Below are 12068 nucleotides of genomic sequence, written 5' to 3'. Positions count from 1 at the left end.
TCCCTAGAGCTATCTACTCAAGTATTTAGGAGTGTCAGGAATCAGAGAGAGAAAGCGATGTGGGAACAGAATGCTCACAGTCAGGGAGACCTTTCCAAGAGGGGAGTGGACCATGGCACCCAGATGGGGTGCTACAGAAACTCCACAGGGTGGAAACGGGTGTCTTTCAGGGTTCGACGAGAACCTGGATGTGCAGGGGGAGCTGATTCTCCAGGATGCCTTTCAAGTGTGGGACCCAAAGTCACTGATCCGGAAGGGGCGAGAGCGGCACTTGTTCCTCTTTGAGATCTCCTTGGTTTTTAGCAAGGAGATCAAAGACTCTTCAGGACACACGAAATATGTTTACAAGAACAAGCTACTGGTAGGTGGGGCAGGTGGGGCAAGACAAGTCTCCCTGTTGTCATAGAGCCTTTGGGCAGGAAGGGCTCTTGAACACTCAGCTCATCTCTCCCCTGGTGCCACACCAAAACCATCCTGGACAAATGAAAATGCCTCCTATTTGGAAAGCTGCCCCCTCGACTCCCACTTCTGCATTTTAGAGTCCATCGTTCTTCTTGATGTCTGCTTTTAGCGCCTCCCTCTTCACCTTCCCTCCCTGCAACCTGCTAATCAGGCAGGTGCTTGTAGATCCTTTCAGCCTGGGTAGAGGAACAAAGCTTCCAGTCTGTTGAAGTTTGATTGACAGAAGCCCCTCCCTCGGTCCTCTCCTCTTTGTCACCTTTCCCTTCCCACCCCAGCCCTAAGTTTCCCACTGCCCTCCCCTTCCCCGCCTCTCACAGGCATTTCCTGTCTACAGACCTCAGAGCTGGGTGTGACGGAGCACGTAGAAGGTGATCCCTGCAAATTCGCCTTGTGGTCTGGGCGCACCCCTTCCTCAGACAATAAAACAGTGCTGAAAGTAAGTATTGCTCTCCACTGGGGCTGGGTGCAGTGGTGAGGGTTGAGGGTGGCAGGAGGAAGGCAGGGGGCTGGGGCACATGATTCCTGAAAGGTGGGGCCTGGAGACTCCACTGGGAAGGGCAGTATCACATGGGTATCAAAAAGCAAGTTCTATCATGGACGTAGACTTGAAATCTCAAAGATCCGTGGTCCCCTAAGTCGATCCCCTCAAGCGCATGAAGAGGGAGGGATGCAGGGAGTAGCTGCTGCGCTTCCTCAGCAGGGCCCACTTAGATATGTTCTGTCCACGTGTCCCCTTCAAGGGCAAGGACAACTGACCATTTGACAAAAGGTACCTTGATTTGATCCACGTTCGTTCAATACTTTTTCCTGAACACCTACATAGAAGGTATTCTGCTCAGTGCTGCTTGTAACTACAAATGAGAGATGGACCTTGTCCTCTGGAAACTTACATTCTAGAAGCTCTCATAAATCACACTAGCATGGGAATTATGTTGATTGAAAGGAGTACTAAGAAAGGGCCTTTCTCCAGATGAGGGCCTTAAGGAGTCGTTCTAACTTTCCAGAGCGCACACAGCCTGGGAATACGCTCGTGGTAGCGTACATCTAACCAAGAAGGGGTCCTGCGGATGGGGCACCCACCAGTCAGTTGCTTATCAGTGGGTGGCTATCACCAAGGAAAAGATGGTCCAACCCTGACAAATGCTTCACACTTGTTCACTAGGAATTGCCTGCCTAGCCGCCACCTGCCATCAGACAGAATTACCTGAAAAAAATTCCACAAAGACAAATGGGATACTTATGAGATGGTAGAAGTGCCTTCAATTAACATGTTTACCGGGCTAAAAACCCAGCATTGACTTTCAGTCAGCATAAGCCTATGTAGCCATGCTAGGAGTTGAATGTGCTGATATAGATCCATACCACTTGGTGAATAGCCACTGCCTTCAAATGCCCCTTGCTACATCTCCAGTGTTCCCCAGAACTCCCAGCATCTGGTAACTGATGTGTTCATCCCTGGCCCGGCGGGGGACCTCCACATATGCTTCCACACCAGGACAGATGTCAGTATTGGTCAGTGCCATGTGGAGTATTAAATACTTTGAAAATCACCCCCGTACAAGTGTCCATTGAGTCTTGAGGTTATAGCCCCATTCTAGGAGTTGCAGAAGAATTGAAGAGTCATATGTGTAAAATAGAAATGAATTCCTCAAACATTTGGTGTCCTTAAAAGTAGTGGGTTAAGCCTGCAGGAGGAGGATTGAGAACAAAGGAAGATGGGGTGTTTACTGTTTCTCTCTGTGGCACTCCAGGCCTCCAACATAGAAACCAAGCAGGAGTGGATCAAGAACATTCGAGAGGTGATTCAAGAGAGGATCATTCACCTGAAAGGAGCTTTAAAGGAGCCAATTCAACTCCCCAAAACACCAGCCAAACAGAGGAACAATAGTAAGAGGTAACCAGCGTCTCTCCTCTCAGCACTGCCTCACATGCTCCGGGAGCGGGAGTGGGGTCGCCCTCTGCTTCCACAGAAGGGGTGTGCTGTGCAGTTGGGACCATTCTCTGTGAAGTCCCATCTAAGATGAGCAATCTTCTCTTTAAGCATCTCACCAGTAACTGTCAATTGAATTCAGCAGGGCTTCATTGGGCACCTCTTATTTCATAGACACTCTGCTGGGTGCTCTGAGAAGAGAAGGGGAAGATGCATGATGAGTCCCTTCCCTCGAGAACCATCTAACAGTTGTATCTCCCATGCAGAATGGTTAGACTAGAAGAACCAGTGCTGCTGATGGGGACAGTAAATGCTGTAAAAATTCATTCAGAGGGGACTTTAGATGAGCACTTGAGAGGAGTGTCCAGGGAAGGCTTTGGGAGGGAGGGGGGCCTAAGTGGACTGTAAATGAGTAAGACAGTAAATGAGTTTTGCATACTGTAATGGGTAGGGGATAGTATGATGGGGTTATCACTGCAGCTCTTCTGTAACCCTCGAGTCCTCACCTTCATTTATCTGAGATAAGCAGAGGGACTGATTTTTTTGTATCTTTATCTCTCTGGGCCCTCCTGAATCCCAGTTGCCCTACACTGGTGGAAGACTTCCTAGGTGTTCCTTTCACAAGTCTCCATGTGACAGTCACTCACAACGACTCTTTTAGAGGGCACTTCAAAAGAAAGCATTCAAAACCATCATGTTAACTTTGAAACAAAACAAAACAAAACAGAGTTCTGGGGTGATAGTCATTGACGGCAACAGGCTCTCCTTTCCTCCCCTATTCATGAACAGGGTAAATCACAAGGATTTAGTTGACCTTTCGGTGCCAACAAGGATGCATTAACTGAGGACCTGTGGATAGTAGCATTAGTACAAAGGGAGGTGGTAGCCCAAAGAAGGGTGTGACTAAGGTAGGGAGAGATACCACCACAGGACAGAAGCCCCCAAACCTGCATGGCCAGAATAAAGTCACCTCTCAGTGCTGGAAGGACAAATTATGAATGTGTTGGAGGAGGAATTGTTTGCATTTCAGTTACCTGCATCCAGGATCCAGGGATGGAATAGACATACTTTAGCACTAGAGGCAGACCCTGCTGTAGGAAGCCTCTACTTTAATATAGAAGGTAGAGTGGAAGTGTTATGAACTCAATGTCCAGGAGCATGCAGGAAAGGATATTCAAGTGAGGTTGGCTCAAGTTTCCCTGTGAAAGTGCCCCTTTTTCCTATGTAGCAGAGTTTGAGCATCTATAGAACATGAGGTGGACATATCTTGGAAATGCCTCCCACCTTTTCTCTGTCATTGTCCTGAAATAGGAGGGTGAAAAGCCTTGGCAGATTCTGCAGAGAACAGTCAGGCTGTCTGTAATTTCATTAGCTTGGCTCCCAAGATATGGGGACAGAGTTTACGGAGGAGTGAATTGGCTTGGAGAACACTACCCACACTCCTGGATGGGCTCCCCACCTCCCTCAGAACTGGCTTCATCTGCAATGGACCAGAAGGGCCCACGATGGGCCAGAATGGTGGGAAGTGCAAAGTACAGCCAACTCTCAACTCTGTGCACATGGCAGGGAGCAACGGCCCAGATATCTAAAACAGCAGATGATCTACAAGTCCTTTATTGCTGGTCTTGAAATGCATCACGTAATTTCATTTTACAGCAGAATTTCCTTCCTATGAATGTGTGGCTTACATTATTAAAATAAGTTGGCATTTCCCAGCCCGTAAGTGGCAGTGAGAAAGCAGTTGACCTAGAAGTGTTCTGAGCAGGAGAAGGCACTTTTTGATGACTAGAAGATACTGTACCCGCATGCACACTAACGTCCATGTACACCAGATCATAATTGTCTAGAATCTGTGAGGTGGCTTCAGTATATGGGGAATTTTGTCCATGTGGTGTCATCCTTATGCAGCAATTTCCTGATGCCATTACTTCTCCATAAGTAGCATCAGGGGAGTAACCTTCATAAGCTGGGAAGAACTGTCAATTTTTGTGCTAATTTTTCCATGTCCATGTCCCTGGCCCACACCTCCTTCAGTTTTTCCTGACACTGACCACCCAGCCTCACCAGTTCCCAGGCATCTAATCCCCTTTGCCCTGGCTATGCATTCAGTGCAGGACTGAGACATAATTCTTAAGCTGGAGAATTGAAGGGATATGTAAGTGGGACAGCTAAATGGTCCAGTGGCCCAGGAAGGGCATATGCCGGGAGTACACTCAAGAGATTACCTTACAGGATGCTCAGGAGCAAGCTGACTCAAAAAGCTACTGTGGAATCTGTGATCTTTGAGATGATGCCTTTGTGTTGATAAGAAGTCATCATAAATAGGCATGAGATCAACAGGACCCACCAAGTTGAAGGAAATAATCTCTTCCTCCATACACAGGAGTTGAGCATCCAGCATCAGGAACTCCCCAAAGATTATCTCCTCTGGAGGAATATCTCACATCGTTTTCTTAAGCAGAAGAAATACAAGTCAAAATATCTTATCAGCTCTGTTTTCTTTATAAGCCAGCTATAAACTAACCCCCATCCTCTTACAGCATGCAGAAAAACTATTTGAACACTTTAAACTCTGGGGTTGTCAGAGATCACCCAGTCAGCTGGATAGAAGCCTTGGTTCTAAGTAGGATATACCTCTTCCTACTGCCTATTACAGACCCATTCCCAGTAGTAAATAAATAAATAACTGCCTCCTCTATACCATGGGTCAGAGGAGTTATGGTGTGGGGGGATCATTCTGTGTTCAGTTATCAGCACAGGGATTGTGTGCTTAAGTGCAAAGGTGACATCTTCGAAAATCACATAGGGCTGCTCCTTTTAGTGGGATAATTTTAGACAAATCCCTGTTCGAAAGTGCTGAGACTCTGCTCTGCCAGCACAGCTGGAAATCCTAGTGTGCTCTAAACCCACAGTGGTTCCCCCCACCCCCACCCCTGTTTTTTTTTTCTCTTCTTCCTGCAGGGATGGAGTGGAGGATGTTGACAGCCAGGGGGATGGAAGCAGCCAGCCAGACACCATCTCTATCGCCTCTAGGACCTCTCAGAATACAGTGGACAGTGACAAGGTAGGACAGTGTCCCAACCTTCCTTCCCCCAAGACTTCTTGTTGGCTTAACCACCCCTGGAGAGTTACCCTCAGAGGAATTTCTCCCACTATGGAGCCCAGCCTCAGGAACCGGTTGTTTCTTTGTGCCAGCCAAAGTGGAAAGAGCAGGGCTGGAGGAGCTATGTCATAGTGTGGAGATGTCGTCTGAGGGGACAAAAGACCAGGTGATCAGCCAGACCTCTCCTGTCGTGAGAGTTTAGCAGAAGGAGCAAAGTTGAAGGGTGAGAGGGTCTGGGTCTCCCGTCCTCTAGAGATGTCCCACTGGGCGGCTTGGTTGGCTCTGCCTCGTGGGAGGCTGGACCTCAGGGCGCTGAGGCTGGGATAGTTTCCTGAGACCTTAGTGGCTATGATTGGCTCCTATTTATAATGGTTGAATGGAATCATCTAAAATTAGACCAAGACCAGTGATTTGGCAAATGGCCACAGAGATGCTGTTTGGTAAGGGCCTTCTTTCCAAAGGGGCTCCAGTGGAAATGATGCCTTCCTTGGGCCAGAGTATCAGGGCTCAGTTCCTGAGGCACAAAGGACCAAGAAGTGGTGGTGCGTGAAGCAGCTTGGAGGGATGTAATAGTCTTGCAAGAAAGCCTGGTCGCTTGGTCTCTTATATTTTGGAGCAAATAAGCAAGAAGTTAGTAGTTCTGGAGGCAGTGAAAGAAGGGAGACTGTAGCAGAGACCCTGTGTATTTGTTCAAGCGAGGGGAAGAATTCAGCTGTCTAAATTTGCAGCAGAGACAGGAAGATTTTTGTCTCTAACCCTACAATCATTTGCTTACCTCAGGGTGTTAGGGTATGAAATGATCTTTTGCAGCATATTAGTGATTTTATGAATGAAGGTATGGATTTCCAAAGACTATTTGGCCCTAGTCTATCAAGACCCAATATGTTGGCCTAGTCCTTCAGCCTCAGGCAACAGGCTGTGTCCTTGCTTCATTTTTGTTTTCTAAGTTATGTTTTTTTAAAGATGATCTACATTCATTAGGATTTTTCCTAAATTTTTTTTTCTTACTGGGGGAAAAAAAAGACTGTGCTCCATGGTTTCCAAGATCGTGGTGCTAAATCACACTCTAGACTAGTATTCAAGGACATTCAAGCTAATTCTGTCTGATGTCCTGCCTTCAAGTTTCTAAGCCATTTTTGACTATCAAAGTGGATGGAAAATTGTTTTTTTCCACTTGTAAAAACATACAAAGAAAACTATTCTTGTACCTCCCTTTCTCCTTTGATGTGTTGTTTAGAAATGTAACCTAGAATATCCCAAAATGAGTGTTTCTTTTTAAACAGTCAGTGGGTGGGAAGCAAAATGCAATGCTTCCCATGTTCAGAGAGAGCCTGTTAGCCCAGGGGATCCATCCCTTCCAGCTGCTACTCCATCCTCCCACAGCCCTGACCTAGACGCAGGGCATTTGTCTTGTCTTCAGCTCCAGCCATTCCTTGTCTTCTGGCAAGGTAAGTGAGGCTAGATTAGAACACTTCTGATGGCAGGCATGTCACTGTTAACAAAGAATCTTGGTTACTTACATGTTATTCTATGAATAAGGAAACTGAGGCCCAGGAAGATTGAGTGACTCAACCAAGAAGGTTCTAGTCATTAGTGGAAAAGCAGGAACTAGAACCCAGATCATTCTGCTTCACTGTCACATTTTTCCCTCACTCTCAAAGCCAAGGCATTGTACTCCCAATGCTAAGATTAACTTGGCTGGTCGGTCTTTCTACACATTCCATAAAAACATTAGTCACATATTCGTGAAAAAGCACCCACCACGTGCCGAGCTCTGTGCTGGATACTATAGAGTGATGTGGACTATTTGTTGAATGTGAATCCTTCTTTGTGTAATTTTCGTTTGATGTGTGTCTCTATAGCCAGGCCGTTAAGCCCTGATGAGGGCAAGGTTGTCTGTCTGCTTCACTGATGTCCTGGGCCCACAGCACACATGGATGCTTGGGAAAGACTTGTGGAATGAATGAACAGAAGGAACATAGTCCCTGATCTCAGAAAATTCCAGCATTGAGGGACAGCTAAAACAGCTGGTCTGAAAGCAGCCAGATATACAAACATTGTATTTTTAAATGTGCTAAAGAAATCTAGAAGTTCCCTTACCTCCAAGCAGAAAACATTAGTCAGCTGGAGAACCTGGCCTGTTGGGAACAGGAACCCCCAAATCCCTTCTCAGACCCTGGGAAACATGGACAGCAGGTCTGGAGATCTTGAGAGATTCTGTGTTCTGTACCTGAAACCTGAAAAATCACCTAGAAATAGTCACACTCTCAGAATAAAATAGAGGGCCTGTCTGTGACCATGCACTGTAATTTAGAATGTTCTTACTCTTCTAACACAGAACAGTGATAACAGGACAGCCATATGTCCTCCTACACTCCCTTTCATCAGGCAAACCATTAAGTGGGATCTTTGATTTCATAGATGTCAACAGTGTTAAGCCTTCCCCTAACTGTACCAGAAGACCCGGAAACTGGTCTTGTTGGTTTCCAAATAGGTGAACAGACTCTGAAGAAGAACAAGGTAACCAAATGGACTGATTCAGCTAAACTGAATCATATTCAACAGGGCAGCTGTGACTCACCCCACAGGGATCAGGGTCATTTTAACAATGGGTTTCTAGAAAAGGCCCCAGTCTTCCTTTTTTAATCCAGAGGAATTAGAGCACAGCCCCGCTATATTGGGTAGATGAGGAAAACATAACCATTAAAGAGTCATGACAGACCAACTTGAGGAGCTGTGGGGCCCTAGGACCTCTCCAATCACCTTGTGTGTATTTTGTGTGCTGTGGTGGAGTAGAAGGAGTTTAGACACATCTGGGTTCAAATCCCAGCTCTGGTGGTTGCCCTCTGTGTCATGTTGTGTGAGTTGCTGTGCTTTAATTTCCCTATCTATAAGACAAGTAATACCCATCTCACTGAGTCCTTGGGAAGATTAAGTAAAATACATTTACTTGGCAACTATAAGACATTCAGTAAGGGTTAATTTTCCACCATTATTTGAGGGAAAACAAAAGTTTAGGCGCTATGAATATGAGTACACAATTATTTAACAGGCTGTGAGGATCTACTTCTTGAGTAGAATTCTGCCCTCTTTGTTCATTGACTATCAGCAGGTTCTTTTCTATACTATAGCTGAACAGATGTAGCTTCAACTTACTTGTGTGTAAACAGAGCAACTTTACTCCTCTTTCCATTTGTTAACCCTTAGCATCTAAGGCTTAGATACTTGTTGTTAGCATTGGCTAATGGGTTATTTGAGTAGCTGATGGATTATAATTCATTACTGTCAGGTATTCATTTTAATCATCAAATTGTAGCATCGTGGGCCATTGGCAACCCCTGGACTTTAGATATTTGAAGACGGCTATCTTGTCTTCTAATCTTCTGTCTATAAGTCCTCAGTTTCTCCAACTGTTCCTTGTATCAGTGTATTTTCATACCCTCCCGTACCCTGGTTGCCTTCCTCTGGATTTCCTTCAGTGTATAACAATCTGTATAAAGTGGGGCATACAAGAATGGTACTTAATACGGCAGATGTGATCTAACTAATACAAATTCAGCTTCTTGTTCTAGGGCTGCTATGCCTAGTCTCCTCCCTAAGGTGGTACATGTGTCTAGGAGTGGTGTGCAGTGGTTGGCTTATCAAATCTCCATGCCTGTTTTCGTGGACCCCCCTCATTGCACAGGTGACTTAGTAACCTGAGGGTGGGAACACTTTATATCTATCAGATTTTCTCCTGTTCAGTTCCATCCCAGTATTCTAGTACATTTTGAGTGTGAATTTATATTTGGAATATAAATTTTGTCCAGTACATCAGCCACATCTCCCAGCATTATTAGATAAATATACCATCTGTGGCTTCATCCAAATACTTGCTAAAAAGACAAGCTTGAGGATAGAAGACTAATGCCCAGCCCCTTTTCTGTGTAGCAGAGCATCTGGGGTTGCTTACTTGTGTTATGAATCTCCCTATGATGAGGAATCAGTCTGGTATTCTTTATTCTTCATTAAGTGCTAATAAAACCAGCATGGGGGCTTCAGTAAATAGCATTGATCGCTTTCCCCCAAGTTGCTTTTGTTTCACCCACAGATGGGTCTGCATAATTAAGTTCTACCTTACACCTGTCCCATGCAAAAGTGTTATTTTATGAAGGCAAATGGGTATGCTTACTTGGTTCTGTTGTGCTCTGAGCCCTTTTCTGTTCCACCCAAAACATGCTCATGCTACTCTGGGCGTTCCACTGTTAAGACTGTTCTGTATGTGTGTGTATTATGAAGTGATGGGACTTTGCAACCACACTTCAAAGAAATACAGAATTATAGAATTCCAGGGAGGTAAGGCTCGGAATGAAGTGGCAGCGAAGAAGTAGCTTGTTCAACATGATGGATGTCTGCTGAATAATTTCCAGCTAATGGCCCAGAAGCAGCCACCTGCGCAGTGATGGCCCCTGTGCATATATTTACTGTGTGGGGTAGGCATGCTGCACATGTTCAGTAACTGCTTACTCCGTTGAACATTACAAACTCATCCTGGTTGAGATACTCTCCAACTAAAAATCACTATAAATTTGTAGACATGTCTGGGCTGGCTGAATACAGGGAAGTGGAAGTGAAATGGAGTTGCAAATGTTATTCTCCATAAAAATTCTAAGGGCAAGAACACTGTCAGAACATCCCAGAACTGATTGTGATTCAAATGAGAAATTTCAAGTACAAGCTAATGTGATCTAAGTTAACATACAAGGTGGGCTGATAATGGCAATGTGCTGAAGGGGGACAGGAAAATTCGTGAAGAAACCTGGAGATTTCAGGATCTAACTTAATAGTTTTTAAACTGGACTGTCATATCAGTTTAGTGGGTCATGGCCAAAATTTTGTTTCACTGGTAGGGAAGTCTCAGTTTAGAGACTGTGATGGCTCAGCTAAGGGGAAAGTCAAAGGATTCCTACAGTGTCACTCACTGCAGTAACATGATACCTATAACAAGAGGTGGGGAAGCCTGGCTGCAGGAGCGTTCTGAGAATAGACTTCCTTAGAGCCTCACCTGGTTTATCAGAATTTGGTAATCCTGATGCCTACACTTTGGGAATACTTAGCAAGCCACTGGGTGCAAAGGCTGTAGTCAGAGAAGGTCCAACCCTTGAATTGATGCATTGGTGACAGTGTAGCCCATGCCGTGGAGCATAGACACTGCATGAAAGAGTGTCTGTGTGCAGAGGAGACATGTGATAGGTCCCTCTCTGGGTTACTGCCCGGCACTCCCGTGAAAATGGACAACATGCTTCCTAGAAAATGGACAATATGCTTCCTGGAGTTTTAAGAACCCACAAATCACTGGGTTTTGCCACTGAAAAGAAAACCAGACACCTAGAAATGTGGAGACTCAACAGTGTAAGGACTAATAAACATCCTATCAGTTCATACAAGGTAATAATCTTTGCTTGGCAAGTTCTTAAAAACCATCAGGTTGGTCCACCCAAGGTTGAGTCTTCAGAATGTGATTGTGACAGCTTGTTCCATTTAGCTGTGGTGCCAGAGCAGGTGAACCATCCACTGGAGATCTAGCCCATTAAATGCACTCTACCAGAAACCGAAGAAAACGTGATGGGGAGATCCCTCTGTACTTCTGCTACTCTGCCCTTGATCTCAGTGGCGCCTGAGGGCCCTAAGATATTTCCTTCTAGGGAGAGATTCATGTCACATCCTACCTAGTAACCAAACACGTTCTAACCCCAGAATAAATGAGAAGAGTATATAATTGTACTTCCAGTTACCAGGGCTTGGAGAAACCCAAACTTGACTTTATAAGCCAGTCAGTCACATCTCACCTCCATAACACTATGGGTCAGGATTGCCATGTGAATCCTAGATGGAGGAATTCTGGTTTTTCTGGAGGACTTGCTAGTCACTCCTAAGTCTCTTCCAATTTTAAGTGCAAATCGTGACACACACACCCCCCCCTCCGCCTCCCGCCAGAGGTTCTGAATAACCTAAGTCCTGGACTAGGTTTGAAGATGGCTTTTGTTCCTAGTACCCTTCCTGTGGTGGGCAGGGCCCTGGGGGAGGGGTCAGGTGGCTGTGGGCAGAAGAAGAAGCTGAGGATTTCCTGCTTCCCAGGAAGCCAGAAGCTCCCTCCTCCTGTGCTGCTGTCACCTCCCCAGAAACACTGCTCAGTTCTCTCCTGAGCCACATTCAACATGGTACAAATGTGCTGCCTTTTCAGAGCAAACTGATAAAGTGTGAGGAGTTGAGGTCACAGGTTTTTCTCTAAATAAAATGTTCCTCAAATAAATGATTGGCTTCCAGCTGTTGCATACTACCAATGGGTGTGAAATACACTTTGCTGAAAAATGCAACCTAGGTTCATGGGGCAGAATCTCTCATGACGACATTATCTTACTTAATATTTTAATTTATACTCCATAGCTTAAAAACTTCCCTCAAGAGACCTACTTTTTAAAACTGCCAATCATCTGGAAAAGCAAGTAAGTTCCAGAAGCTCCAGCACCTGAGTAGCTTGCTGCACACAGGCAAATTGCAGGAATGCCTGGAAGTGCCCTCATGATGTTCATG

General features: G+C 45.4%; 1 protein-coding gene across 23 annotated transcripts in view; it reads left to right on the top strand.

Annotated features, from left to right (window-relative positions):
- KALRN (kalirin RhoGEF kinase) overlaps positions 1–12068 on the top strand; it is a 672273-nt gene that overhangs the window by 451061 nt on the left and 209144 nt on the right. For all 23 annotated transcript variants that reach the window (XM_058731109.1, XM_058731107.1, XM_058731105.1 and 20 more), the window contains exons 30-33: positions 171–361; positions 797–898; positions 2214–2356; positions 5354–5456. In XM_058731109.1, coding sequence (XP_058587092.1) covers positions 171–361; positions 797–898; positions 2214–2356; positions 5354–5456 — 539 coding nt within the window. The remainder of the gene's footprint in view (positions 1–170; positions 362–796; positions 899–2213; positions 2357–5353; positions 5457–12068) is intronic.

The sequence above is a fragment of the Neofelis nebulosa genome, chromosome 5 (assembly GCF_028018385.1).
Source record: "Neofelis nebulosa isolate mNeoNeb1 chromosome 5, mNeoNeb1.pri, whole genome shotgun sequence".
Taxonomy (NCBI): domain Eukaryota; kingdom Metazoa; phylum Chordata; class Mammalia; order Carnivora; family Felidae; genus Neofelis; species Neofelis nebulosa.
This window is presented reverse-complemented; position numbering and strand designations above follow the sequence as displayed.